This window comes from Balaenoptera borealis (genome assembly GCF_965194805.1).
Source record: "Balaenoptera borealis genome assembly, chromosome: 1".
NCBI lineage: Eukaryota > Metazoa > Chordata > Mammalia > Artiodactyla > Balaenopteridae > Balaenoptera > Balaenoptera borealis.
In genome coordinates this window covers 133,734,243-133,762,060 of record NC_138860.1, presented here as the reverse complement: position 1 = coordinate 133,762,060, position 27,818 = coordinate 133,734,243, and the positions used below count along the sequence as shown (strand labels likewise).

At 35.8% G+C, this 27,818-nt stretch overlaps 1 protein-coding gene across 5 annotated transcripts in view; it reads left to right on the top strand.

The window, feature by feature from the left end:
- Window positions 1–27,818, top strand: part of SRSF11 (serine and arginine rich splicing factor 11) — a 45,767-nt gene that overhangs the window by 2,524 nt on the left and 15,425 nt on the right. The window contains exons 2-8 of one of the 5 annotated variants that reach the window (XM_082358293.1): window positions 10,707–10,925; window positions 17,288–17,421; window positions 21,196–21,305; window positions 23,070–23,162; window positions 23,965–24,014; window positions 25,709–25,836; window positions 27,553–27,634. In XM_082358293.1, the coding sequence (XP_082214419.1) occupies window positions 10,729–10,925; window positions 17,288–17,421; window positions 21,196–21,305; window positions 23,070–23,162; window positions 23,965–24,014; window positions 25,709–25,836; window positions 27,553–27,634 (794 nt within the window). In that variant the 5' untranslated portion in view covers window positions 10,707–10,728. Of the gene's footprint in view, window positions 1–10,479; window positions 10,926–17,287; window positions 17,422–21,195; window positions 21,306–23,069; window positions 23,163–23,964; window positions 24,015–25,708; window positions 25,837–27,552; window positions 27,635–27,818 lie in introns of those variants that run through there. The other 4 variants (XM_082358294.1, XM_082358295.1, XM_082358297.1 and 1 more) reach the window with 4 other exon arrangements.

The window sequence follows — 27,818 nt, the reverse complement described above, 5'->3', positions numbered from 1 at the left end:
AAAGGATGCTGTTCTGTTTCATAATGGAAAGTATGACTTATCAAAGTAAGACAGAGCAGCTTATCACCACCATTAAAATTTAATAAGGCATTTTAAAACATGGCTGTGTTATTCTTATGAACATTGCTACATGTTAAATATTTTCAAAGTTGAAAGCTACAGTTGGTAAGATGAATTTATTGTGGCAAAGGAAAATGGCATTAATTTGTGCAAATTTTTGAGCACAATTTTTTTTAATGTCATCAGGAGCAAAGTGAATTTGATTGCAGACATCTCTAGGAAGTTTTCTTTTTCTGTAAAATAGGAGATTTAGATTTAGCCTATACTGAATCAGTATAATGTTCACCTTTCAGAACATTGCCTTATCTGTGAGAACTGCTGTTTTATGCTAACGTTATTTATTGAGAGAACATTCTACTTTTTAACACTGTCATTATTGACTGGAGCTGTTGGACCTAACATGTATTGCTTATTAAGTATTCTTTGAGTTGAATTTTTTACATTCTCATATGCTTATTATTCAAAGTTTTCTTTCTATGTTTGTCCTTACTCTATAAATAAGTTGGTTTGAATTATCAAAATTGAGAGCAAAATTATATTGCACATGGACTCCTCGTGTTTTAAATATTCAACTTTAATGGTGCTTGTTACACATCTTTAGTTTCCTTTGAAAATTGCATTTTGCCCATTTGTTTTCCATTTAGGCTTATAACTGCCAACTTAAAAGTAGTCAGTAGAAAACATGCTGTTTCCTTGAAGGTAGTACATATTTTGCATATTTATTCATAGTTTCAAGTGTGGCTTTGAATTGTATTTTGTTGTCATTGGAGCTTTGTGTGGTAATTTTTTCTGGAGACAGTGCATTTTATTTTAGATTATTTATTTGTGCATCCTTTGTATGTTCCCTGTGCTTCCCTTTCTTACTTTTGAATCAGGAAGCAGTGAGCTTGCTCTAGGAGGTTTAATATTTGATATAAATGTTGTCTTCTATTTCTCTCTACTTTCAGTGTAAAAGAATTACAGTCCACTAGCTTTAGGAAAATATTTTTACTTTCCTCTTATAAAACGGCTTTTACATTGCTAATGTTTTTCACATGAAGTGGAAGAAGTAGTTTTTTTTTGTTTGTTGTTTTATCTGAATTACTTTTAGTTTTTTTTGTTTGTTTATAGTTTGTTTAAAAAAAAGCTAGAACACAGGTGGTGGTTGTAAAGCAGTCGCTTATGTCACTAAATAAAAAGCACTTATGGTATTATTTCTTTTTCTAAAATCAGCTGAAAATATTTCCCATTATCCCTAGTGATTCTTACTCCTAACATTTAATAGCTGTTTTCTTGATCATTTTTCCAAGATTAATGTGTTGTGTGATTTCAAGTCTAATTTTAACATCAGTTGTATAGGTTTTATGAATTTGTTTAAAGTAGTAAAGTAATACAGAGATAAAATTAGGGCACCAAATCTGAGAATGTACTTCATAATACTATTCTTTCTTTGTGTTAACAGATACAAAACCACTATCAAATAAATCTGTTTAAAGAAAAATCATTTTAATCAAAATCCACTATTTTAAAATTTGACTTTATATCACCGCTGCCAACATTTTTATTCTATTGGATTTGGCTTGCCACTCCATTTGCTCAATACTTCAAAAAGAGACATTAAATGATTATACATGGTAAATGTTCTATATAAGCAAACGTCCCCAACAGTTTTAATGAGACAAGATATGGCCCCTGAGACTTTATTCTTAGTACCAACTGAAGTTGATACGGGGGAAATAGTAATAATTTGATAGTTTGTTGACATTCACAATTGATAGATTTTTATTTAAAAATTTGATTGTTAAATTTGGAAGTGGAGTATTTATACTCACAATTGCAATTAAGAAAAATGTTAGCTTAACTTTCAAAATACCTTCGAGAGTGTCCACTACTTTTTTTCTACATCATTTTTTTTTCCATCCTTTAAAATATCACAGTTACATATACTTAAGTGATTTGAATGGTACTGTTATTGGGGGGGTTGAAATACTAGTGAACGTTTAAATACTTGGTCTCCACAGTGCAAATCTGTGAACCCAGAGCTTTTGCTCTTCACCTTTGTAGAGATGCATGTTTTGCACTCATCACTAAATTTATCTGCCGTTAATAAAGCTTTGATTTTTTTCCATTATAGAGCTGCTGACCTTTTTGCTTCTCTTTTGATTCCTCGTTTCCTAAAAAGTTACCTTTCCACCATCTCTTCCTTCTTTCACAATAATTATTTGATCAATGTCTCCACATGCTTTAGACGTCAACATGAGCTAATTGTGGCTTGAAACTAACTGCAGTTCATAGTTAAAAGTGGCTGAGATGGAAATTGAAGGAAAAAAGCATTGTGGCCTTTTGCTTTAGCGTGTATCAAAAATTCATACTGTTTTGTGTATTTACTAATATTTTGCTTTTTTTTTTTTTTTAATCGGTGCTTTGGTTATTTGATAGTCTGTTGCTCCGACCCATGTCACAGTACTTTTAAGATTGATCAAGCATATGTGGAGTTGTTTGTCTTTTGAAAGTTAGAATAGCAATCTTGCTCTAAAAATATGGAAAAGTAATTGAAGCCTTCCTAGAAAGAGTTTTCCATGAAGCATTTGTGTTTTATCAAAAAAGGAATGTTTTGTTTAGCTGTCATCTATCTACACATGCTATTGGTAAAGTGCTGCTTTAGGAACAAAATGAATATGAAAATCTGAAATCTGTCATCATGTTTCCATTGCAGCAGCCTCTTAAAGGAGAAGGAGCATCTAATAATAGTATACTTCACATGTTTACTACCACTTACAAAGTATTTTCACATTTGACAGTAATGCTCTAAGGTTAGACCAAAAGTATTATTGTTATTATTCATCTGTTGAAGAGAAGAGGAAGTGGAACACAGACTTTCTTGTAATGGTATATACCATTTGTTGAGTACCTATGTCCTGGACACTGTGCTAGGTGTTTCGTATCCATAATATTTCTAATCTTAAAAACTTTAAGTGGTATCATTATCTCCATTTTTCACATAAGGAAATTGAGGCTCACATTGCCTATTACAGTAGTTGAGAACATGCATAGGGGAATGGGAATGAGGGACTTCTACTTTTTTACACTCATATAGTTTTAATATTTTACATTTTGCGTTTATTAGTTTATAATCTTTTTAAAAAAAATATGCCACCAAAAGCCTATATTAAAATGTGGGATCTTAAGTAAGAAACTCCTCTCACTATATAAATTAACTCTTTTGATTCATATCTTTCATGTAAATGATGAAGTAGTAATAGTCCAAGATACTAGCCTAAAATAGAGTGATGGTATAAAATGGAACACAGTTGAGGTAAACATTTTTCAAACTGAAAGTTTTTAAATTGTAGATTAGGGATAATAATAGTAGTTGATATTTATGTTTTCTAAGCAATTGTATTCTCACTTCATCCAAAAAACAACCCAGTGAGTTGGACATTATTATTATCCTCATTGTTCAAATGAGGAAATTGAAGCACAAAGTAAAGAGCCAAAGATTGCAAATACCTTAATTGGTGGCAGAGCCCCTTTGGTTTGACTCTAGGCCTGCATTCTTAATCACTGTAGCACCTTTTAAGTGTTGTGAGGATTAAAGCACATTTTAAAAGCATTCAGTTAATGCAGATCCTCAAATTACTGAGTTGAGTACACTTTCGGTTTTACCAGTTTCATAAGACTCTTTAGAAATAATTTTCCTTCATGATGAGAAAGTTAATTTTATAGCGTAAGGGGAAAAAGAGCTCAAATTGTGCAGATATCTAATTCCTTGATCAGGCAAAACTCTTTAGTATTAAAATGCTTGAAACTATTTACTTAGAATAAAGATACATGTAAGTACTGGATTTTTTTTTTTTTTTAAATTATGAAGCAGTCCCTGAAATGGCCTTTTCTCAGTTGAGACTAAAAAAATCTCATATAACATAGAGGATAGCAGTGAGTAGTCAGTACCTGGAGCTTTCCCCTCCAAGTATGTCTGTTGACCCTATTCAATCCAAACGCCAATAAATCTGTTACAAATAAATTGATTGTGATTGTATGGACCACAGCTGAGAGTACTGTGCATCTGGCTATAGGCAACAGTATCCTAATACTCTAAATCCTTTTCTCTCTATGTTAATCATAAAAACAAACTTTGAAAAATGAAATGAAAAATACAGATTTTTGCCTACAGTTTCAAGGTGTTCACAGACCCTATGCTGTCAGTTTTAAAATGCAGATATAGAATCTCTGCTATTGACAGACAATATAAGTTAACAAAACAAGTATTTGGAAGTAAGTAGACTTTTTCTGTTCTGGTGTGTGTCTGTCCATCCATCTGTCCATCAGCCCCCTAATGCTAACTTATCCTTTAGTCTCTCCCCTTCATTTTAGATGGAGCAGAAAAGGGAGTGTGGGATTTACAATTATGATTTTAAAATAGATACTAATCATTATAGAATCATCTAATTAATAGAATTAGAAATAGAAGAGAAATACAATTATCTAATTTGTAGAAGAAGAAATACAGAACAGATCTGCAGGTAAGTTTGGTTTTTTTTAAGTTATGGTTTGTAAGCAGCAATTTATTTCCCATGTTTTTCTTACTGCTTTCTATAGCTCTGGGGGGAAAATGTATAGCCAAATACTTTGAGAGTTTCTCAACCAAACTTCCTTGTAAATCTAACAAATGCATTCCTGCCTTCATTCACCAAGCCTTTGTTGAGTAGATTGTGTTAAAGCTTCTAGCACACAGATGATACTCAGTAAGTTTTTGTCAAATGCTTACTTTGTTCCAGTAAAATATTGTCGGATATCAGAAACACAGAGATGAATACATTGCCTTCCCTGTCCTCAAAAAGTATATTTGGTAGAGGGAAAGAGCTGTCTAACAACTAATTTGGTAAAAGACCTGTTGCTGGTGCAGATTTGCAAAATTGTGTCAATTTACGGCAGCAGTCCCCAACCTTTTTGGTATCAGGGACCGGTTTCATGGAAGACAGTTTTTCCACAGACCGGGGGGGGCAGGGGGTGGGGAGGGTGGGGTGGGGGGGAGGGGTGGTTTCGGGATGATTCAAGCACATTACATTTATTGTGCACTTTATTTCTATTATTATTACATTGTAATATATAAGGAAATAATTATACAACTCACCATAATGCAGAATCAGTGGGACCCCTGAGCTTGTTTTCCTGCAACTAGGTGGTCCTATCTGGGGGTGATGGGAGACAGTGACACCTGAAGTATGTTGCTTATGTCCAGTCTACTCTGTAAGATGCAGCTAAATTGTCACTTGCCGCTCACTGATAGGTTTTGATATGAGTCTGCAAGCAATTGACTTATTATGGTCTCTGTGCAGTCAAACCTCTCTGCTAATGATAATCTGTATTTGCAGCCACTCCCCAGCGCTAGCATCACGGCCTCAGCTCCACCTCAGATCATCAGGCATTAGATCCTCATAAGGAACACGCAACCTAGATCCTTCGCATGCGCAGTTCACAGTAGGGTTTGCGCTCCTATGAGAATCTAATGCTGCCACTGATCTGACAGGAGGCGGAGCTCAGGCGGTAATGCGAGTGATGGGGAGCGGCTGTAAATACAGATGAAGCTTCGCTCCCTTGCCCACTGCTCACCTCCTGCTGTGCGACCCGGTTCCTAACAGGCCGTGGACCCATAGCGGTCGTGGCCTGGGGATTGGGGACCCCTGATTTAGAGGACTCTACAGTCTTTTCCAATAGTGTGAACAAAGGTGGCTAACAGTAACAGGTAAGTTGACTTACCCAACTGGGAACATGGTGTCCAGTGGGTAGAGTTATTGTACATACCTATGGCTATTCTATCTTTTAATTAAAGAATTTCCATCTAAATACATGAGGTCTTTTTCTTTTCCTTAGAAATATCTTTATTGCAATTGTTCTTTTTCCCAGTTTTATTGAGATATAATTGACATACAGCACTGTATAAGTTTTAAGTGTACAGCATCACAATTTTACTTACCTATATCTTGAAATGATTACAACAAAGTTAGTTAATATCCATCATCACATATAGATAGAAAATAAAAGAAAAAGAAAAAAAAACTTTTTCCTCGTGATGAGAATGCTTAGAATTTATTCTCTCAGCAACTTTCGTATATATCATACAGCATTGTTAAGTATACCTATGTCATACATTATATCATAAGTACTTATTTATCTTATAACTGGAAGTTTGTACCACTTGACCACCTTCTTCTCATTCTTCCTCCCCTCACCCCCACCTCTGATAACCACAGATCTGATCTCTTTTTCTGTGAGTTTGGTTTTGTTTCTTTGTTTTTTAGATATAACTTCTTTATCTATTCATCCATTGATGGACACTTTCCATGTCTTGGCTATTGTATATAATGCTGCTATGAACATGGGGATACAGACATCTCAACATGGTGTTTCCGTTTCCATAGTGGCTGCACCAACTTACATTCTTACCAGTAGTGCACAAGGGTTCCCTTTTCTCCACATCCTCCTCAACTTTTGTTATCTCTTGCCTTTTTGATGCTAGTCATTCTAACAGATGTGAGGTGTTTTGGAGTTCCCTGTATATTTTAGATATTAACCCCTTATCAGATATATGGTTTGTACATATTTTCTCCTGTTCCATAGGTTGTCTTTTCATTTTATTGATGGTTTTCTTTGCTGTACAGAAGCTTTTTAGTTTGATGTAGTCCCACTTGTTTATTTTTAATTTTGTTGCTTATGCTTTCGACGTTCAAAATATCGTTCCCAAGTCCTACATCAGGGAACTTTTTTCCTATGCTTTCTTCTAGGAGTTTTATTGCTTCAGGTGTTACATTTAAGTCTTTAGTCCATTTCAAATTAATTTTTGTGAGTGGTGTAAGATAGGGGTGTAATTTCATTCTTTTATACATGAGATCTTTTAGAACCTTGATACTGGAAAGAACTAAAGCTTGTTCATTATGACTGATAGGATTGGTACTGTTTTGAGGATTTGCATAAAGTATTATTTTTTAATATTCTTTAAGAGACTTTTTTTCCAATATCAAGCACCTCTTTAAATTTTTCTTAGTGTGGTGGTAGCAGCAGTTCCCCACCTGTGAGCCATAGGGCACTACTATGGGGAGTCTTATTTTTCATATTTCAAAAGCCTATCAGAAATTATGCACTATAATATGCATGTATAGGCCAAACATGACTAATAGGCCATAATATGACTAAAGAGGCCAAAATGACAGGTCACTTTTTGCTTTGGAAATAGCATCAACCATTAGTAAGATTGGTAATAATCTTCATTCAAATATAACTGGAAGCCTTCCCAAACCCACTCCCAAAAGTGAGCAGTGGCTCTTCCGTATGCATGCTTCTTTCACTTCACTTTCCACATGATACTGACAGAATTTTCTTATAAGTCTCTCTCTGAAATATAAACTGTAAAGCATTTAATCAACAAAGAAAATGGTCTTCCTACTTTCCTTGAAAGCTTCAAACTTGTTCTCACCCTGAGTACCTTTCTAATTGGCTATTTCCTCTGCTTGGATTGCTCTTCTGCCAGAAATTCAAATGGCTTGCTTCCTCCTTTTAATAAAGTTTCAGCTCAGATAACACCTTCTCCCCCATCTCCTATCCTGGTTTATTTTCATCACAGCACATTACTCCCTTACGTCTTTGTTTTTGTATTGAGAGTTTGCCATACCGAACCTGGCGTTTCATGAGATCAGGAACATTGCCTATCTTTTGTCTCTGCTGTATTTCTAGGGGCTAGGAAAATCCTGAAACATAGCAGGGGCATAATAATATTTGAAGGAATTTGTGAGGGTTTTTTTTTTTTTTTTTTAACATTTTCATGATACTGGGATTAAAGTAAATAAGACAGGCATGATACTTGTCTCCAGGTTCTGTACTTTTTATAGTCTTGTTTAATTGGGAGCCTAAATAAACCTAAAGTGATTTAATACTAGTATAGATTGGATATATTTATTTGCTTTCCTATGTTAGTTATTTGCCTTTAGCTATTTCATTTCTATGGGAAACAGACAATAATAACACAAAATAGTTACTTAGTTATTTAATCTATTTATTAGACCTAAAAGGATCTTCAAAATTATGATTCAGCTCCTCACTCAGCTTCTGACTGAAGTAGGTTCTTAGAAGTGAAGTGAAATTTCCTCAAATCACACTTAATTAATAACAAGGTAGTATTTTATTTTAAGCCAGTCTTCTGGCTGTAAGTCCAGTATTTTTTTTTTTAAGCTGCTAGATGATTTGAAAATAAAATATTCAGAAATCCTCCTTAATAGAACGATTCTTTTTTTGCCACTGTTTCTCCATATGGAAGCACCATCTATTTGTGTGTTCAGTTAAGTTTTTATGTATAACCTGGTTTCTGAGGACTTAAAATTTATCTTATCACAGAACTATGTTTTTCTTTGGCTTGAATTTGTAATTTTAATTATGTAATATGTCAAACATACAGAAAAGTGTGGAATAATAGAAAAGATTTCTGTGTATCCACCCCAGAGAATAAAAAGATGTTAACATTAAAAAAAAAAAAAAAAAAAGACAGGCATGAACCCTGCCCCTGAATTATTTGCCCTTTTGTCATAGAACATTGTAGCCACTTCTAATAAGAATTAAATGTATCAAGTGACAGAACTGAAACAATTTAGTAAGCTGTTTGATGCCATTTATTCAAAGGAAAACAATCCATGGATTGGGAGAGTGCAGTGCCTGACAAGCATGGAGCATGCTTCACAAGGGATTTGGGGCAAGAGGGAGTTTTATAAAGAATTAGAAGCAGCATCGGCCAAGAGGGGGAGAATTTCTTCATAAGGCTAGCAGGTCCTATTTTCTAGGGCAAGGTAATCTAGCTAAAACTGAGTTGGAGGATTGCGATTTGCTATGTTAGGTTTCTTTGGCCGGTGTTTCCTGTAAGTGCTGGCTGACTTAGGTTTAGATTTGTTACATGGGCTGGGCTACTGTGGCGGCCTCCATTTTGTGGGTACTGATACACTAATTTATCAAACTGTTAAGAATCTGTATTTGGCAGTTACATATGTCTGATTCAAAATAAGAAAATTAATCATCTGGCATCTTTTATATTCACAGATAAGCATTTATGAATGACATGCAATTAATTGTAATTTGTAATTTTGCTAGGCTTATATTCAACCTACCCATCCCTTTGTATAAGAACTAGCAGAAATGATGTAACTAGTAAGAAAACCTAGCCAATTGGCTCTACATCAAAATCTCAGTAACTTTAGTTTCTAATCTCTAACAAATTATGCTCTCAGTTGCATTATTCCATAGAAGTATTTACTAAAGAAAATATTGTATAAGTCCTCAGATTTTGGCCTCCAGAAATATTTAGGATCAAGTAAATTTTTAACAATTGTCTTAGAATAAATGACAGTCATTAAGACATATTTGTGCATGTGTTCAACACATTTATTGGGCATTGACTGTGACAGACATTGTGCTAGGTCCTAAACTGACCCAGAAAACTCAGAGCTTTGTGGGGGACATGTCAGTATAACAAATATATATACCTCTGTTGTTGAGTGGCGAGAAGGAAACCCTAACTGCTTGCAGAAGTTGTGTCAGTGAGGCAAGGAAGGCCCTATGAGGGATAGCAGTTAGATAAAATTAGGGAGGTCATTAATAATTTGTGTAAAGGCACTGTGAAATAAAAGATTTTGTCAGGTTTGGGAACTGCAAGTCATTGGATAACACTGGATGAAAGTGGGAGAATAATTCACATGAGCTTGAAAAATTAGGCAAGGATCTTTTTATGATCAAAAGCTTCAAAATTATTTTAAGCAAGAATATGCATGTAAAGCAGGTTTTTCTGTAGAAATTTTAGATCACATACTTGTACATATTCAGGTACTGTAAAATGTTCTTTAAAAAAGTGAATTTGTATCGCTTCTCGGCCTTTTGGCTAAGATCAAGTGTAAAAGAGTGAATTTGTGAAATTAGCTTATAAAGCACTAGTGAGTGTAACATTAAAATATTTTTTTTCTGAAGATTTTAGTGGGAAAGCAAATTCGTCACAAATTCAGGGTTATAAAGATGTGTGTAAAGATTTAGAAAATTTTATAGTGGTAGGAAAATCTTGATAGCTAGGGTGTAAATTTCATTAGTAACTGGACAGATCTGTAGAAGATACTCTGTACAAAGAAAGAAATATCGTGGGCATTTTTAATAAGGATAGTTGCTCAAGTATGCATGCAGTTTTTTGCCGGGGGAGTGGAGGCTTGGTTTAAAAAAAAAAAGAAAGTTAATGCCTTCCACTTTTCTTGTCTTTAAAAGAAAAAAGGGAGCCGAGAGGGATGGAGATGACTCCTTTCACTAGACCGCGGTGCCTCTCGCGTTTCTCCGGCTGTGAGTGAGGCTTGCTGGGCCGGCACGGGGCGGAGCCGATGATGACGCGCCCTTGCGCCGCAAGGCATTGTGGGGAGCTCGGGCCGCGAGTAAGGTGGTTGGAGCGAGGTGGGGGCGGCCGTTTGTTTTCGCGTGGTCTCGAGCTCGCGCGGTCTCTTCGTTCCCCGCGGCGACCGGCGGGGCGGAGAAACGGCGGCGACGGCAGCAGCGGCTGCAGTTTCGGACACCGTCCTGTCCCCTCTCCGGCGAACCGGTTCCTCTTCCCCCTCCCTCTCACTGTTTGTTGTGTGTTTGATGTGTTAAAGCAGGAGCGAGTACGCGAGCAGCGCCATGAGCAACACTACCATCGTCCCCAGCACTGCGGGCCCGGGCCCCAGCGGCGGGCCGGGGGGCGGAGGCGGCGGCGGAGGCGGCGGCACCGAGGTAATCCAGGTGACTAATGTCTCCCCGAGCGCTAGCTCTGAGCAGATGCGGACCCTCTTCGGTTTCCTAGGGAAGATCGACGAACTGCGCCTCTTCCCGCCTGAGTGAGTATCGTCCACCATCACGGTTTTTGCTAACTCCTGCTCAGCCTGGGCCTAACGCACAGCATTTCCTGCAGGCCCTTGTTCATGCTTCCCTGGGCTAGGCTGCTTTAGTTGAGGTTGCCTATTGCGTTTACTTATGCAAGCAATCTGTGCATTAGGCCTAATAATAATGCAGAGAGGCAGGGCCAGGGTTTGGGGGATTAGGAGACGCTTCTAATTTTGGGTTTTTTTTTTTTTTTTTTCCTTTTTCCTTAAATTGTGCCAGCGTGGTCGTTCTTTGGGCACTTAAATCAAGACAAACTGCCCACTTGATGTATTTTGTATATAGGTTAATCTCTTTATAAAAAACAAATGTTTGAATTTTTTGGAAAGTAACAAAAATATTCACTTCTATGTTAATTTGATGTTGAACTTTATAGGCTGTTGTTCACTTAATGCTAAATATTGTTTTTCAGTGATTCTGGCCCAGTGAACATAATTCAGAGTTAATACTCGTTTGGACAGACAATTAATTCAGTGAGCCTGAGTAGTTTTTAAAATGAGAAAATGAGTTATAGCTGAAATCTTGGGTTTTCCTTTGTTTAAATAATGTATATATTTATATTTCAGAATTGTTCTTCAGAAGGAATTCTGTAGAATGTTAAATTTTTTAATTTGGGGTATATGGTTTTTGTTTTTATCCTACAGTCTCATTTCTTATTTGTATCACAAAAGTATTGAATGAGTGCAGTAATTGTAAAGAAAAAAAAGCTCTGACAAAATGTGGTAAATATTAGAGCAAAAATTTGAAATAATAAAACAGTCCAGTGCTCTTTGGGAAGAGTGAAAATTCAGATTTTACTGTCAGTGGGTACTCAGTACCCGCTGTACCATAAGAGTTTTATGATGTCACTTAAGTACTAAACAGGAAATTGGAATCCTCAAGGAATCCACGATTGTGGATGTAATAAATCGTTAACCTCTGTACACTTTTCTAAAATAATTAATGGAAGTTGATCATACTGCGGTATTTAAGTATTACTGTATTTCATCACTTTCTACTTGAAGTATTTTCAGATGATTATTAGTGTTTGCAAGTGTTGTGTTGTCTTTAATTTTGAGGGAATATACATGTGGAGGGAGATTTCAGAGTAATTTACATGAAGTGTAGACATCTAGGAACAAACATGTTTTTGTTACAGTTATTTTGAACAGAAATTTGCTTTGACAGTGAAGGACAAATAGCTTTCATAATAGGAACTTATAGATGTTTTGCTGTTATTTTCTCACAACATACCCTTTATTAAATTGTTACTAAAATTAATAAACAGTAAAATGGCAGAAAATAAAAGTGACACATCTGATTATTATCAGTGACTTGATTGTAATCTTTTTGTTTCTCAAAGTATGTGAGATACTGGATTTATTTATGAAAAAATTATTTCTGGTCCAGCAAGTCATTAAGAACTTTTTTGTAGTTGCTGACTGTAAAATGCTTTTATTTTGAAGGTGTTCTTTTTATGATACTTTTATAAAAAGATGACAAAGAAGTGTGGGATGTTTACTGGATCTTTTACCTAATGTATGGTCCATATATTAGAGGGAGTCATGATGGAACAGTCTGGCTTTTGATTTGTAGTCAAAGGAGTGGTTCCATCATAACCAGGAGAGTTTTGTGTACCAGGTAACATGATCTGGGGTGCTATGCATTAAGAGGATTCTTTCCCCTATATTGGGAGGAATAGATAAATATTGACACATTTTTGCTCTTTGACTCCTTCATATATGCTCCCACATACAGATCATTTTCTCTTCTGAAAGTGTATACGGTAACAATATAGTGAATGTTACGTTGCCTAGTGGCTTTTCCAGTTTGAATAGTGTGAATGTAGATGCTTACTTTTGTTCATTTAACATTGTTGTTTTTTTAACTAAGCCTCAGTAGCTAATCTGACCTGCACAATTTGGAAATACTTGATTGACAATTTCTTTAAGCTCGCTACAGTTTTCAACAGTAGTTTGCTGGGGATAATGTGCTATGGAGTCCCTAGCAGTCTAAGAGGGGTTCATCATTCCAAAAATACTACAAAAATTTACCCTTATTCGTAGAATAAGATTGAATGACTCGGATCACTTAAAATTCTATTGATTGTAAACACATTTGGTGTTTGATTTTTTTTTTTTTTTTCTTTTAATGGGTATGTGTGTATTTCTCCCAAAAGGTATTCTTATCCACCTGGAACTCTTATCCTAGATATGCCTGTGACAGGCTTGCTTTCTTTTGTTGCTCAAATGTCACCTAATCACACTATATAAAAATACAACACCCCTCCTCCCTGCCTTCTCTATTCAGTTTAACTGCTTTTTCTGTGTAGCACCATTCACCAACTTACAAGTTTAACTTCCTCCCTCTTCTAGAATGAGGTCCCTTGGGGTCATCAACATCACCCTAGGGGCATTTTTAAAGAACTTGCATGACTGAGCCCCAACCCACACCTGCTGAAACTAATTTCAGTTCTAAATGCCTGTTTGGGGGAAAAATTCCTAGGATCTGGGATTATGCCAGACATTTCACTGACAACCTCCTCAAGAAGGTGTCTCCCTTTGTTTCATTGTTGAACCATCTATTTCTTGGTTATTTTAAGCCAGAGATTGCTGGCTTATAATTTCACCCAGTGATAATACAATCTCTCTTCACAGGAAATAGTATTCTATCCCTCTCTTCAGTATGATAGCCCTACCTACAGCTATCTGAAAGCATCTGTCAGTGTTCCCTCATTCTTCCTTTTTAAAAGAAAACGTTACTTTGATTCTGGTTTTTCTTAAAATGAATATTGAAAATTCAACATGGTTTGTCTCTTGTATGCTAAATGCTTTCCTATTTTATCTTGCTCAGTCCTTACATATTCAGAAGAAGAAGGTATTTTACCCTGTTTTACAAATGAGTGAACTGTAATTCACATATGTTGTTCTGTATACGCAAGCCCCTCTACTAGTGTCAGAACTATTATTCGAACCCCAATGTTCTGATTCTTTTTTGCCACTTGATCAGGATTTCCTTGATTTAGCCAAACAACTTGTGAGTGGAATCATTCTTTTACGCCTAGTAGGTATTCTTCAAATGTTTGATTTTAGTGGAATTTCAGAGTGGAGAATGTAACAGGAGTCCTTACCAGGTAGTGATCCTTGAGACGAATATGCCAGTTACGCAGTAACTGAAGGCTACTTATAACACTGCAGATAAATTCATTACTAACTTTTCAGCGACCAAAAAGAGATACTTTAATGATCATATAAGTAACTTAGTATAGTTAGGTAAGGGAAAGAACATAGTTCACCTTTTAAAAATTTTTAAATAAATGCAACAATTTACTGTATTTCTTTAGAACTGGACAAGAGCACATGATGGAAAGGGCATATGAGGTCAACAGAGTTGTTAACTTTGCCACACACTTGCTGTTTTGCAGGGTTTAGGAGATGCTTAAGCTCAAAATTCTCTGCTCAGAAATGGTTAGCTCAGTATTAAGTTGGGGGTTGAAAGAACTTCTGACCCAAACCAGCAGTACTACTTTAGCAGGCACAAATATAAGCTGCGGATCTTGTTAAGAATCAGAGCCTTCCTGTAAAAAGGGATTCTCAGATTCAGTGGGCTTGAGATGGAAAAGAGTAATCTGAATTTTATGTGTGCATCTCAGAAGATTCTGAAACAACCCTTAGAGGTCACTTAAGAAAGTAGAGACAATACCACCACCAATCTTGCTCCTCAGTTCTTTTCAGCTGCACTGCCTCTTCTATATTAATTCTTAAAGATAAGGAGTAAAGACAGTCTTATTTGTAGCAGTGGTACTTGCACAAAATTCTAGGGTATGAAAATTAATTTCCAGTATCAATTCTTTATCTTAACATCTCTTTTATTAATTTTAACTGAGAAAGTATGACAGTATGCTTGTGGGACCAAATAGCAGTGGTTTTAAACAAGACCATTTAAAGTGGAGAGAAATTAATTATTTGGCCTTCTGAGTTGTCTTACTGTGACTGTCTTTTCCGTGATATTTAAATTGTTTGTATTTTGTCTTTACTTCACCACCACTTACAGGTTTGATATAGCCAAATAATGTTGCACAGACGTGAGTGGATAGAAAAAATGTGAATTATTTAAGATTGCCAAGTAAATGGAAATACATTGGGAGCATGTAGGCATACTTTCCTAATTTTTTTTTTTAATTTTATTTATTTTTTGGCTGTGTTGGATCTCTGTTGCTGCGCGTGGGCTTTCTCTAGTTGCGGCGAGCGGGGGCTACTCGTTGTGGTGCGCAGGCTTCTCATTGCGGTGGCTTCTCTTGTTGCGGAACATGGGCTCTAGGCGCCCAAGCTTCAGTAGTTGTGGCTCGCGGGCTCTAGAGCACAGGCTCAGCAGTTGTGGCGCACGGGCTTAGTTGCTCCGTGGCATGTGGGATCTTCCCCGGATCAGGGCTTGAACCTGTGTCCCCTGCATTGGCAGGCGGATTCTTAACCACTGTGCCACCAGGGAAGCCCCCTACTTTTTTTAAAAGAAGTGTTATGTTTATATTCTTTTTTTTTTTAATAAATTTATTTATTTATTTATTTATTTATTTATTTATATTTGGCTGTGTTGGGTCTTCGTTTCTGTGCGAGGGCTCTCTCCAGTTGCGGAGAGCGGGGGCCTCTCTTCATCGCGGTGCGCGGGCCTCTCACTATCGCGGCCTCTCCCGTTGCGGAGCACGAGCTGCAGACGCGCAAGCTCAGTAGTTGTGGCTCATGGGCTTAGTTGCTCCGCAGCATGTGGGATCTTCCCAGACCAGGGCTCGAACCCGTGTTCCCTGCATTGGCAGGCAGATTCTTAACCACTGCGCCACCAGGGAAGCCCTATGTTTATATTCTTTAAGAACCTAATATTTGATAGTCATTATCTTTTTCTTTTAGTTAAATGACAATAGATGGTATCAAAGAAATGGTAGAGGTCACTTTTTAAGAAATTTAAGTGCTTACTACCTGCCAAGGCATTGTGTTAGATGTTAAGAACATAAAATGATAGCGTTTAAAGAGCTTTTTAATTTAGTGGTAACAATGTGGATGTCAGAAAAGAAATAGGAAGAGCTATATAGCTTTGGTACTAAAACTAATGAAACAGCCTTCTTTTCAGTATACTGGGTGCAACATTGTTAATTTAGACCAGTGATGTTTTACACTAAAAAAACATTGTATCCTTTCAAAAACATTTTGCAGTAAACTTCTGTAACAAGATGGCCTAAGTCCATTTCGATATCTATGATACATACATTGACAGCTTTGAACCTATCTTTACCCTGGGTGCATATTAAAATTGTCAGGGAGAATTAAAATAAAGAAGGCAGCACTCAGTACTTCGTTCATCAGAGATCTTGGTGTAATTGTAGTTCCGCACCCCCCCCCCCCCCCACTCCCGCCCTGATTCTAATATAAACCAGAGATGAGATGATTACTACTGCCTTAGGGTATTGATTTTCAAATAGCTTTTGGTTTGGTGTTAAGGCAACCCCTGCCTTTGTTTATTTAATCTTTCCCTTTCACAGAGAGTTTAGTGGCAGAAATTTAACCATCTTATATTTTTAAAAAACAACAAAAACTCTGGTCTTTTTCTAATCTTATCTTACTTAGACCTCCCATTGCTTGCACCTTAGCAACTTGTTTTTGTTTTATATAAGAATGCAGTTGCCGAGAAGAGTGACTCTTTGCTTATTGAAATTTTGCCTAATTGGGGGGCGGGGTGTAGTATTACTCCCAAGTGTGCTTAATTTTCTTTTTTTCTGTGAAAGTGCTCTAGTGGGAGAGCCTTAACTATTTATAATGCCTGGGAGTTTTAATATGCTGTAGGTTTAAGAGGACAGGGCATTTAGTGGCAGATCAAGAAAACTCATTGTCAAATAGATGTACTTTACCACAATATTCGTTTGTCCCTAAAATGGAAAGGTTTTGTTTTTAACTCTGAAAAGTTAGACATAATGAAAAGTTTTCTAAGCCAAAACTAATTACTTGTTGCCTGTATTTTTAAATGGCTGGTATTGTTATTATGAAATAAATGTTGACATTTTTGTGACCTGTTCAAACTCTGAGACTTTATAGTTTCAAGCTGTTTGTAACTTGATGCATTGTAAATTTAAACAGTGATTGTTTTTGTGTAGGTGCAGTTTGCTACAGTCAGTTCTGTGGGTAGTACTTTATTGGAAATGTCACGTATTTTTGAACTGGTTAACTAAATGTGTGCAGTTATGTATTTTTATCTGCTTCTTTTACTTTTGGAAGGCAAGTGTCGTTTGTGAATCATTCATTTCTGTTTTAGCTGATATTTTTCTCTCCTTTTATGTTATCTGTTTATTTTTTAGTGATTCGCCTTTGCCAGTCTCATCCCGAGTCTGCTTTGTTAAGTTCCATGATCCGGACTCAGCAGTTGTGGCACAGCATCTGACAAACACTGTATTCGTTGACAGAGCTTTGATAGTCGTACCATATGCAGAAGGTTTGTGCTTTGTTTAACTTACCTATGTGGGCATCCTATGATGACCATCTACCTCAGTGTAGTTTTAGAGTGAGCATTAGTAGCATGTTAAAAATCTAAGCTATTAACATTTTGAAACCCTTGTTATACTGTGGTCCATATTTTTACTTGAAGGCTTTCTTTTTAACTTAAAAATTCAAAATCAGGTCTGTTTGTATAAGATATTTAACCTTTTGAATTATTTTAAAGCATTTTCAAGTTCATTAAAACCATATCCCTAATATCTACTTAGTTAATTTAATGTTGTTTTATGAAAAAGTCCTGAAGGTGAACAGTTCACGCCATGCATATTTACACAGAAACCTTCAAATAAATGCATGATGTTGTTTCTGTTTTGAATAAATGTGGCCAGGTTGGTTTTATTCCTTAGTGATTCCTCTTAGTGATTCTTCTCACTGATAACTTTAAAAAATATATCCCACATTGAAGTTCAGTATACCAAGGGTCGCAATGATTTTGGTTTTTATGAAAGTTCAAGATTTCCTATAGCTTAGGTGCCAGATGGGCACTGGGTGTTTTGTTTTTATGCCAGATTTTCTTGTTCATTCTTGCTATATTTTCTAGAATATCTCTAAATAATAAATTCTTCTCTCTGTTATTTGTGTGTGTGATTTTTGTAGTGGAGAAGGCAAATGCAAAACTCTTCCAGATGACTGAAAAACAGTGGGTCCTCTGCAGCTACAGGGGATTCTAGACATTAACTAAAGGCCAGCAAGCACTCAAGTCCCCCAGGTGTTTTCCTGGTGTAACCATTTGTTAACTACATTTTTCTCTCTTTTTACATTTTAGGCTGTTAAAGTAATTTGGCAGAAAAATAATGAGCAGGGTTTTTGGATCTAAAAAAGCCACTGTGACAAGACAGCACTCTATTAATTCCATTTTGTACAATTTTCTAAGACATATATTAGTTTGTTCCCAATGTACTGCTACTTTATTTGCTTTTTGGTAACTATAAATTTGAGTCAAAGAAGTCACTGAAATATGTTAAAACTACTGGATTTTATTAACATATATGCTGACCGGGATATAAATGCTTTCCCCTTTCCTTAGTGAACTGGTCAGTGGAAGCAGAATCTTGATATTGTTAACTTTAGATACTATCTTAGATCTTTGAATACCGATGTGAACATTTACACCATTCCTTGTAAAAGTTGTGAAATGTCTAGTCCTTAAAACTTAGAAAAATTGCCTCTGTGGTTTTGTAAAGAAATTAAATTGCATTCATAGTTGGGTTAAGGCATGCTATATAATAACAGTAAATCTATGTCCGTGATATTAAAGTGTATGAGCCCAATTTTAAGGTTTTAAAATATATATATATGCTGATAAACTTATGAGTTAGTATGTTTTGATTAAGCATTTTCTTTTATATCAGTGTGCCTGTTGTAGGATAAGACTTTTCACCAAGAGAAAATTTACAGAATTCAAATTTAGGATAAGTAAAATGTAGAACATAGCTTTTGGAACAAGGGTCAAATCATGTGAGTAATTTACAAAACATTAGTTAGCCTTTTAATTTAAAGAATTCTTATTGGCTAAGTATTATAGTTCCCAAGCCCTGAACATAATACAGTATATCATATAACTGGCTTTCATAAATATTTTTAGACCATAATAATTTTTCTGGATCTGTTTTGAAAGTGAAATATTTAGGGAGTACATATATAGAATTACAGAAATATTTAGTTCCAGAATCTATTAGTGTGTTACTGTAATTTTTGGTATGGTATGCTGTATTAATGTTACCTCCGCTAAATATATGATGTACCCAATCCCTTTGTCACCATTCACCCTGGTTTTAGCTCTTACGCTTTGGTGTTGGTTCTTGGTCAGTGTTTTAGAACAATAGACACAAAGTCTACGGTAAGGAATAGTCTTAACTGGTAAAACTGAGATAGCTGGATTTGGAAGGAACTCTTAATAGTAATGGATTTGGGGATTATTTAGGTTCCTTGGTTAATGTTTGTTTCTTTTGTCTGTTTCTTTTTCTTTCGTTTCTACACATTCATGCAGTATTTCATGGTTCTATCAAAGCAGCAGTAAAAAAAAATACTCTTGACGCATGAAAATTAACTGGTGAGGGGCCTCATTGCTATTTTTAAATTGTAGTTTTATTTTTAAATAGTCTTTTTTTAATCAGAGGATCAGATGCATGACTTTTTTTTTTAATGGATGCAGATCTTCTATCAGGTGTCTCACAATAAATTCAAGAGGATTTTAGTTTGCCAGAAATGTTGCAAATGCACTAATTTTAGTAAGATGTTGATACTTAATATTATCCTCTTGAGACATAATTTTGCATGCAAAATTATCCCATAATCTTTGTAGGTTTGTTAATAATGATGCATTAATGCCCTATATCTAAATGATCTTCTCCCCCCCTCCATAACTCTTGGTATCTAAATTGATGACAGCTCTGACACAAGCAAGATAACAGTGCTGTGTAGTATACATTTGTTTATATTATCGGCACTTCTCAGTTTAGGTGGAAGGAACCATTACCTTTATTTAACAGTGGTTTTTCTTTTTTGTTGTTGTGTTTTACAGTTCTTTTCCCTGGTTCAGCCTGAACTATATACCAGGCCCTGCTGAAAATACCACCCAACAGTTTTCTTCTGCAGCTTATCCAGTTTCTCTTAAGTGCCCTGTACATATTGTATGTTTTATGATGAGATGCAGTTTCTTAATATGTATTACAGAAATCCTACTGGTATTTGCAAATATGTAGTTTAATTGTATTATTGAACTCTCATTTTGGGGGCTTGGGCACATTAACAGATTAATCCATCTGTATAGGGCTTTTGCTGTTGGATAGAATTTAAATTGTCTACATAAATATTTGTCTTAGGGCCCTTAGATTTTATCTGAATACACAGATAAGGCTTTAAAAACAGACATACATGTTGTTTTTGGCTTTAGGAGTTTGGCTAAGTTAGCTTTTCAACTGACACTATGTAGCAGCATTTTTGGTATGGTTAGCATGGCACATGTTGGAACATAAAGCATTTTACTGTACAGGTAAGGAATGTGCCATGTTGTTTTACTTATTCTCTCTCTCTTTCTCTCTCACTCACTCACTCCCACACACACATCCTGTGTGTATTCAGAGACCTTCAGAAACATTCATATTCATTTTCATGAGTCAGCAAAAGCCCTACGCTTGATTCCAACAGAATATTTCCTTTACATACTTTTCTTCTCTTAATTTTTACAAAATTTGTATGGTAGGTGTAAAAGAAAATCATAGTAACTGTACCATATTATTAACCCCTAAATCAAACTTTTTTTGTCTTGTGTATCTTGATTTTTCTGTGTGCTTTATAGTGAAGCAGCCGACACGAGTCGTTGTTCATAAAACAGCTTTTGAAAGTTGAGAGCACACCCCTGGAGAACCGACTGTGCTTGCTTACGTTTGGTTCATGACTTAAAAATCGAGTACAGGTGATGAAATCTTGGCAGTGTTAACAAAAAAGTAGTGTGTATTGTGCTATTTTTTTTTTACTCTAGAAACTTAACCATTTGTAGAGAAAAAGGAAACAGATTTTCACACATTGAAGTTTCATTCTGACATAAAATTAATGATAAATAATCATAGAGATCAAGCTTTATATTTTAGCGAACATAAATACTTTCAACAAACTCAGGTGGTGTATCAGGGAGACATTTTCTGGGTGTTTTTGTGTGTTTTCTGTCTTGCAAAAGAGTGTGTTCTAATGCATGGATGTTTCTCTGCAGGAGTTATTCCTGATGAGACTAAGGCTTTGTCTCTGTTGGCACCAGCTAATGCAGTGGCAGGTCTTCTGCCTGGTGGTGGACTCCTGCCTACTCCTAACCCACTTACCCAGGTATTCGTTCTGTTGAATTCTTAAAGAATGGAAATATATTTGTGCTTTTTGAGTGCTGTTGTGATTCTGGTTCATATACTGTTATCACGTGGTCAGAGCATTGTAAAAGGCTGTAGTATTGTAATCATAAATATTAAAGCGGTAGTTTGTGTTTTAAGAACATTCTGAAAATTGTAAATATCTTTTATCGGTTTTGTCACTGGCTCTCAAAATAGCCCGTAAGTCAGGAGGCGTAAGATTTCTGTTGCACATGTTGTTTAAAATAGTATGTTCATTTGAACTACAAAAGAAAATTAAGGTGAAGTTCAGACTTTTTTTTTTCTTTCTCCATGCGCTTTTATCTTGCTCTTGGGCTTTAAATTAAGTAGGTGGCTTAAAGTAAAGATGAATTCAAAGATCTGGGTAATTTGTAGATACCTTTGATGTATAAAATTGTGTAATAACTAAGCCATTTTTATAACAGTACAGTTGATCCTTGAACAACATGAGTTTGAACTGCTTGGTCCATTTATATAAGGATTTTTTTCTACTAATACATATTATAGTACTGCATGATCCAAGTGTGTGGACCAGCAGATACGGAGGGCTCACTGTAAAGTTACAGGTGTATTTTCGACTGCATGAAGAGTCAGCACCCCTAGCCCCCATGTTGTTCAAGGATGAACTGTATTAACAGTGTTTTAACTCAGTAAATAGTTACATTGCAGGAAGTTTGGTAACTTATTTTTACTAAATAATAATGAAACTAGGAGAAATTTCAGCACAGTGCTTGTAGAGAAGGTCAACGGCCTCCAAAGTTATAAGATTTTGCATGGTTTGTGTGCATTAAACTGACTAATCAGAATTATGTCAGGCAGGAGACAGAACCATACCGTAATTCGAAGGAGAAAAGTTTTAGTATAAGGAATTACTAATTAGTAACAGGAGATTACTAAGGGAACTCTAATGAGTACCAGAATCGCAAGTATAGGAAGCAACCTCTACTTCTAAGCTAAGGAAGAAAACACAAGAAAGAAACACATGTAGGTGAGGGGGCACATCTTCCCCCTCAAGGCTAAGATTCAGACCTCCTTCAAAAAGGTAGATACAGTAGAAAGTTCTCTGGGGTACCATGGAACTTGCTAGGAAGCTGCCTAAGAGGTTGGCACTGAAACTCACTGAGGTGAAGGCCACTGAGTGTCCCATGTGGCACTGCCAGTAAGAATCAGAAAGGAGACATAAGAACTAGAAAGACTCCCTTCCAAAGTCAGTGTCCTTCCAGCTCCCCCCAAAAATAAAGCTTAACATCGTGCCAGCTGTCAAAGGAGAAATGCTTATGAGGGTGCTGCCTTCACTATTACACAGTAGGACAACAAACAGTGGATTTGGAGCTAAGAAGCAGTAAATATTTATAAATGGCACAAGAATGTGTGAAAATCTTTGCATTTTTTCTAAATTCTGATTTTAAGGATAAATGTGCTGTGATGAGTGAAAAATGAGGCCATCGTGTTATAGCAGGGGTAGGCAAACTATAGCTCTTGGGCCAGACCCCTGTTATCTGTTAATTTTTATTGGAACACAATTATGGCCACTTATTTATGTATTGTCTCTGTTTTTGATCTACAGTGGCATAGTTAAGTAGTTGCACCAGAGTCCGCACAGCCTACAGACTTAAACTAGTTATTATCTGGCCTTTAGAGGAAAAAAAAGTTGACGCACTCCCCCAACCCCCACAGTAAAGGAAACAAACAAGATTTTAAATAAATAAAATTTGAAATTTCACAGATTGGCGCAGTTCCATTGGCTGCTTTGGGAGCTCCTACTCTTGATCCTGCCCTTGCTGCACTTGGGCTTCCTGGAGCAAACTTGAACTCTCAGGTATAACTTAATACCCTTCAACTCTGAGCTCATTTTTGTAATTAAAAAATTTACTTCATTAAATGTTAGTTTGCATTTCAAGAGCAGGAGATAACTGACTGTTGTATATTGTAGTAATTTTTTCTTACGTAAACTTGTTAATGAGAGATTTAAAAGGTCACTGCATTATTAGCCCCTTGCCCATCAAAGAATTTCTCATTTGTTAAAGTTCAAAGTAGACTAGTTTCACAGGAAGCCAACACCACATCAATATGTTACGAAGTCAAAATAAAGTCATGAAATGATAGGAATGTGTGTTCATAATATATTCTCTTGTCATCTACTCATTTAGAAATTTTTGTTTTCCCTCATTGCGATTTGGCTGAACTTTTTTCTGAAGTCCTTACTTTATGGAATTCTTTTGATTATTATACTGACTAAGCACTTTGAGTTTTGTTTTACATGTTTCCTTAAAATGTTACTTTCCCTTAGAAAGTCTTAAAATAAGCAAGAGGTGATTATTCTATAAAATCTGGACTGTTCAGCTTCATAATCTTCATAATTAACTTGATAAAGCAGCTCTGGGTATCCAGTACTACAGTCACTAATGTCACCAGTTTACTTTTTTAATGTTGCGACTAGAAAACTTAATATGACATATTTGGCTGGCATTATATTTCTATTGGTCATTGTTGTGCTTGGGATATGTTAGTTTCTATAGGTTTGCCAGATTGTTCTAGGACATTTCAACATACTAAAAAAATTAAAATAGTAATCATTTATTATTCTGTGTGTTCTCATTGCTATTTTTTTGTTTTTCCAGTCTCTTGCTGCAGACCAGTTGCTGAAACTTATGAGTACTGTTGATCCCAAGTAAGGATTTTTTTCTTCTGTTTCCATTGGTGATAGAGATATAATAATATCTAGAGAACAGGTATTTTATTTTTGATAGCTAAAAGAAAGTTTTCTCAAGGCATGCAGTATGTAATCCTGTTTTCTAGAAACAAGGAGAAAAAATCCAGAGGTAAGCCCATCTTTAAAGGGTTTTGTTTTGGAATAATTATTGGTCTTTGAAAATCATTGTAAATAGTTTAAACCAGGATGACAAGTAAAGAGCTAAGTGTTGTCTTTAGTTGATTCATTTAAAAAATTACACTACCTACTATAAGCTTGTGCCTTCATAGCATTTATACTCAGAAAGGGAGACACTGTTTAACTATAGTAAAGCATGTGCATCCAACTGGAGGAAGTACAGAGGTGCTATGGGAACTTATTGCAAAGAGGAGAACTTAGTTCAAAGATCAGAGAGGCTAAGCTAAGCCCTAGGGCAGGAGTCCCCAACCCCCAGGCCGCGGCCCGTACCGGTCCACAGCAGCCTGTTAGGAACCGGGCTGCACAGCAGGAGGTGAGTGGTCGGCGAGCGAGTGAAGCTTCATCTGCTGCTCCCCATCGCTCGCATTACGCCTGGACCATCCATCCCCCCACCCCCACACCCCCCACACCCCCGTCCGTCCATGGAAAAATTGTCTTCCACAGAACTGGTCCCTGGGGCCAAGAAGGTTGGGGACCACTGCCCTAGGGGATGAATAAGAGGAAGACAGAAGTGAGGGAAACACTAGCCCAGAGTAAAGGAGTAATACATGTCACATAATAATAGTCAGCATCTTTTTAGGGGCTTTGGAAAGTTTTCTTCATGCTGTAACTTATATTTCCTACTTGATACATCACAAATTCATGAGATGTTTTCATTGGTAATTTCTTAGTATATTAAATCTGAACTTAATGCTTCTTCTTAACTTGGTGAAAGTCACTGTCAGTAAGTGGGAGAGCATGTGGGGGAGGCAGGACAGACTCATTTGATTATAGTAGTTAGTGGCATTTTTTTCTTAAAAAGTATCAGGTAAAATCCAAGTATCTACCACCCTGCTTATAAAAATATCACTAATACAGTTTTTTAAAACTCCCTGTGTACTCATTCTTGTTTACATTTCCCACTCTACCCACAAATAACTACCAGCCTCAACTTGGTGTCTACAGTATTTTTTCACTTTTATAAACCCTTAAGGTGTATCTTTAGCCTTTCCATTCAGGAATTTCATAAGTAATTTTGGTGTGCCATTGGCTTTTGCCTCAGTTTCTCCCCATGTGCAAGCTTAAAAGTAATTCTCTTCCTCAACAAAATTATGATGATGTAAAAGTTTTTAAATCATATTAAGGAAGGTTCTGTTAATCAAAAATCTTTAGCATCAGCATATTCCCATGTACTAACATTTCTCAAAATGTGCATAGAAAGTTCATGGATGTTCAGCAAAATTAAATAGATTTTTTTTTTTTTTCTTCCACATATCTCTGAGTCTTTTAAAATGCAGGTGCCATTGTAAATATTCAAAAGCTTACTATACTATGTATATATTACATATAATTTTATCAAAATTATTGTGGAGTTCCCCCCCCCCCACTTTTTTTCAAGGAGTATCTTACTAAAATGATGATAGGAACATGTGTTTATTTGAAATGCTGTAGTACATTTTTAAATATTTCACATACAATTCTTGGTTCTGTTCCAGGTTGAATCATGTAGCTGCTGGTCTTGTTTCACCAAGTCTGAAATCAGATACCTCTAGTAAAGAAATAGAGGAAGCCATGAAGAGAGTACGAGAAGCACAGTCCTTAATTTCTGCTGCTATAGAACCAGGTAAAATAGGTTTATGCAATTATGTTTGGAAATTTGTTGAATAATACTTCAGTCATTTTTTTAAATTTTATTTTCCGTGAAAAGATCATTTACTGCAGTGATTCTCATTTGGGAGTGGGTGCGTGGTATGGGTAAGAGTTGTCACCCAGGCATATTTGGAAATATCTGGAGACACTTGGTTGTCATGCTGGTACCAACTGCATCCAGTAGGTAGAGGGCCAGGGATATACTAAACATCCTACAGTGTACAAGCACCTCCTACTCCCTAAACTAAAGAATTCTTCATTCTGAAACATTAGTGCCTAGGATTACCTAATGCTTCGCGTGATATTTTGGTTGTTTTTAATTTATGAGGTTTTTTTTTTTGGTGGTTTTTAATCATTTATGTTTGCCTAAGTTGGGGTAGCCTAATTGATTTCAGTCTTTTATTTGACCAAGAAAACCTACTAAAGATCTTCTGTTTATGCCATTTGTTTAAAGCAAATATATTATTCTTTGCAGATTGTCTCTTTGAGATGAAATGAATGGTTGTCCCATTGTCTTCCTGTATATTTTTGGATCTTTGGTCCTGAATTTTTTTTTTCCCATTAAAAACAATGTTTTCATTTTTTTCACTCTATTTCTTAATAAATGGGATGGTTTTTATTATATATAGTATTAGCCAAATAATTGTTAAGTATAATGGATAAATTAATACCAGATGCTTTGTGTATTATCTCATTTAATTAACAAATTATTAAATAATTAGCCCAAGGTCACATGGCTGGACCTGTACGACTCCAAAGCCAGAATACCATTTCTGTTTTCAATGAAAACTCATAACTGAAATGACTAAAATTGGTTTCTTTATGAATTTCTTTTTGCCCCAAGATTTTTGTTAATTTATTAGTAATGACATTCACAATAAATTGAATCCTATTAATGAAATGATCTAAATGTGTAAAAGAGGAACTCAATCTCACTTTGATAGTCCATATACGAAGAATGCAATGGCTGTATTTCTCTTTCATTATGTCCTAAGTTAAAGGAGTAAGTTAAGGAGTTTATGTGTTATTTTAAAACTAGGAAATGGTGATAGATCTTTCTAGCTCTGCTCCCTGCACTTACACAGTTGAAAATGAGTGAGGAAGAAGAAGGACAGACAGATTAAGAAAAGAGCTAGCTTAGTAAAATCCAGTTCTGTCCCAGCAGTATAGTGAAAAGAGTTAATAATGAGACACTGTTTATTTAGGAAAGGAGCATAGAGCTAAGTGATGAATGAAAGAAGGACCATTTTGCTGGACCAACAATTTTAAATGTTTATTTTATATTTTTATTATAAACGTATTTTTTAAACATATTTTACACTTAAGTACTGGTTGGGGAGATGTTATTAATACATAAACATGTAAAGATGAGAGTTTTAATCTGGGTGAATGGTAGCTATATTTGGGGAAGTAGAACCTAGGAATGGAAAAAGGGACTCATGATTTAGAAATCTCTAAAGGGTAAAGAATGAGAAAGGTAATTATTTTCATAGATGTTTTATGGATGGCACTTGACAGCCTCCTAAGTCTGGCAAATGAAATAGTCAAAGGAACCTTTAGCTGCCTGAATTTAAGAATTTTGTATTAAAGCTGAAAATTAAGGTAATAAATTCTAAGAATAACTCCTGAATGGGAATAATCTTCCTGCTTGATGATGTCTAAAGCCAAATTCTTTTTCTTTTAAATCCAGATAAGAAAGAAGAAAAACGAAGGCACTCGAGGTCAAGATCACGTTCTAGGAGGAGGAGGACTCCCTCATCTTCTAGGCACAGGTTATTAGATTGATTGCTTTTTGGTAGTAAGTTGTAGCTTAGACAAAGATAATTTCTCTGTATGTCACATCTGCTTATCTCTTAACCTAATTAGCTCCTGGTTAAAGTGGTTTTGGTAACTACTGCTATTAGCAGAGTATGAGAATTAGTGTTCACACATATATAAATGGAGAAAAGATATGGA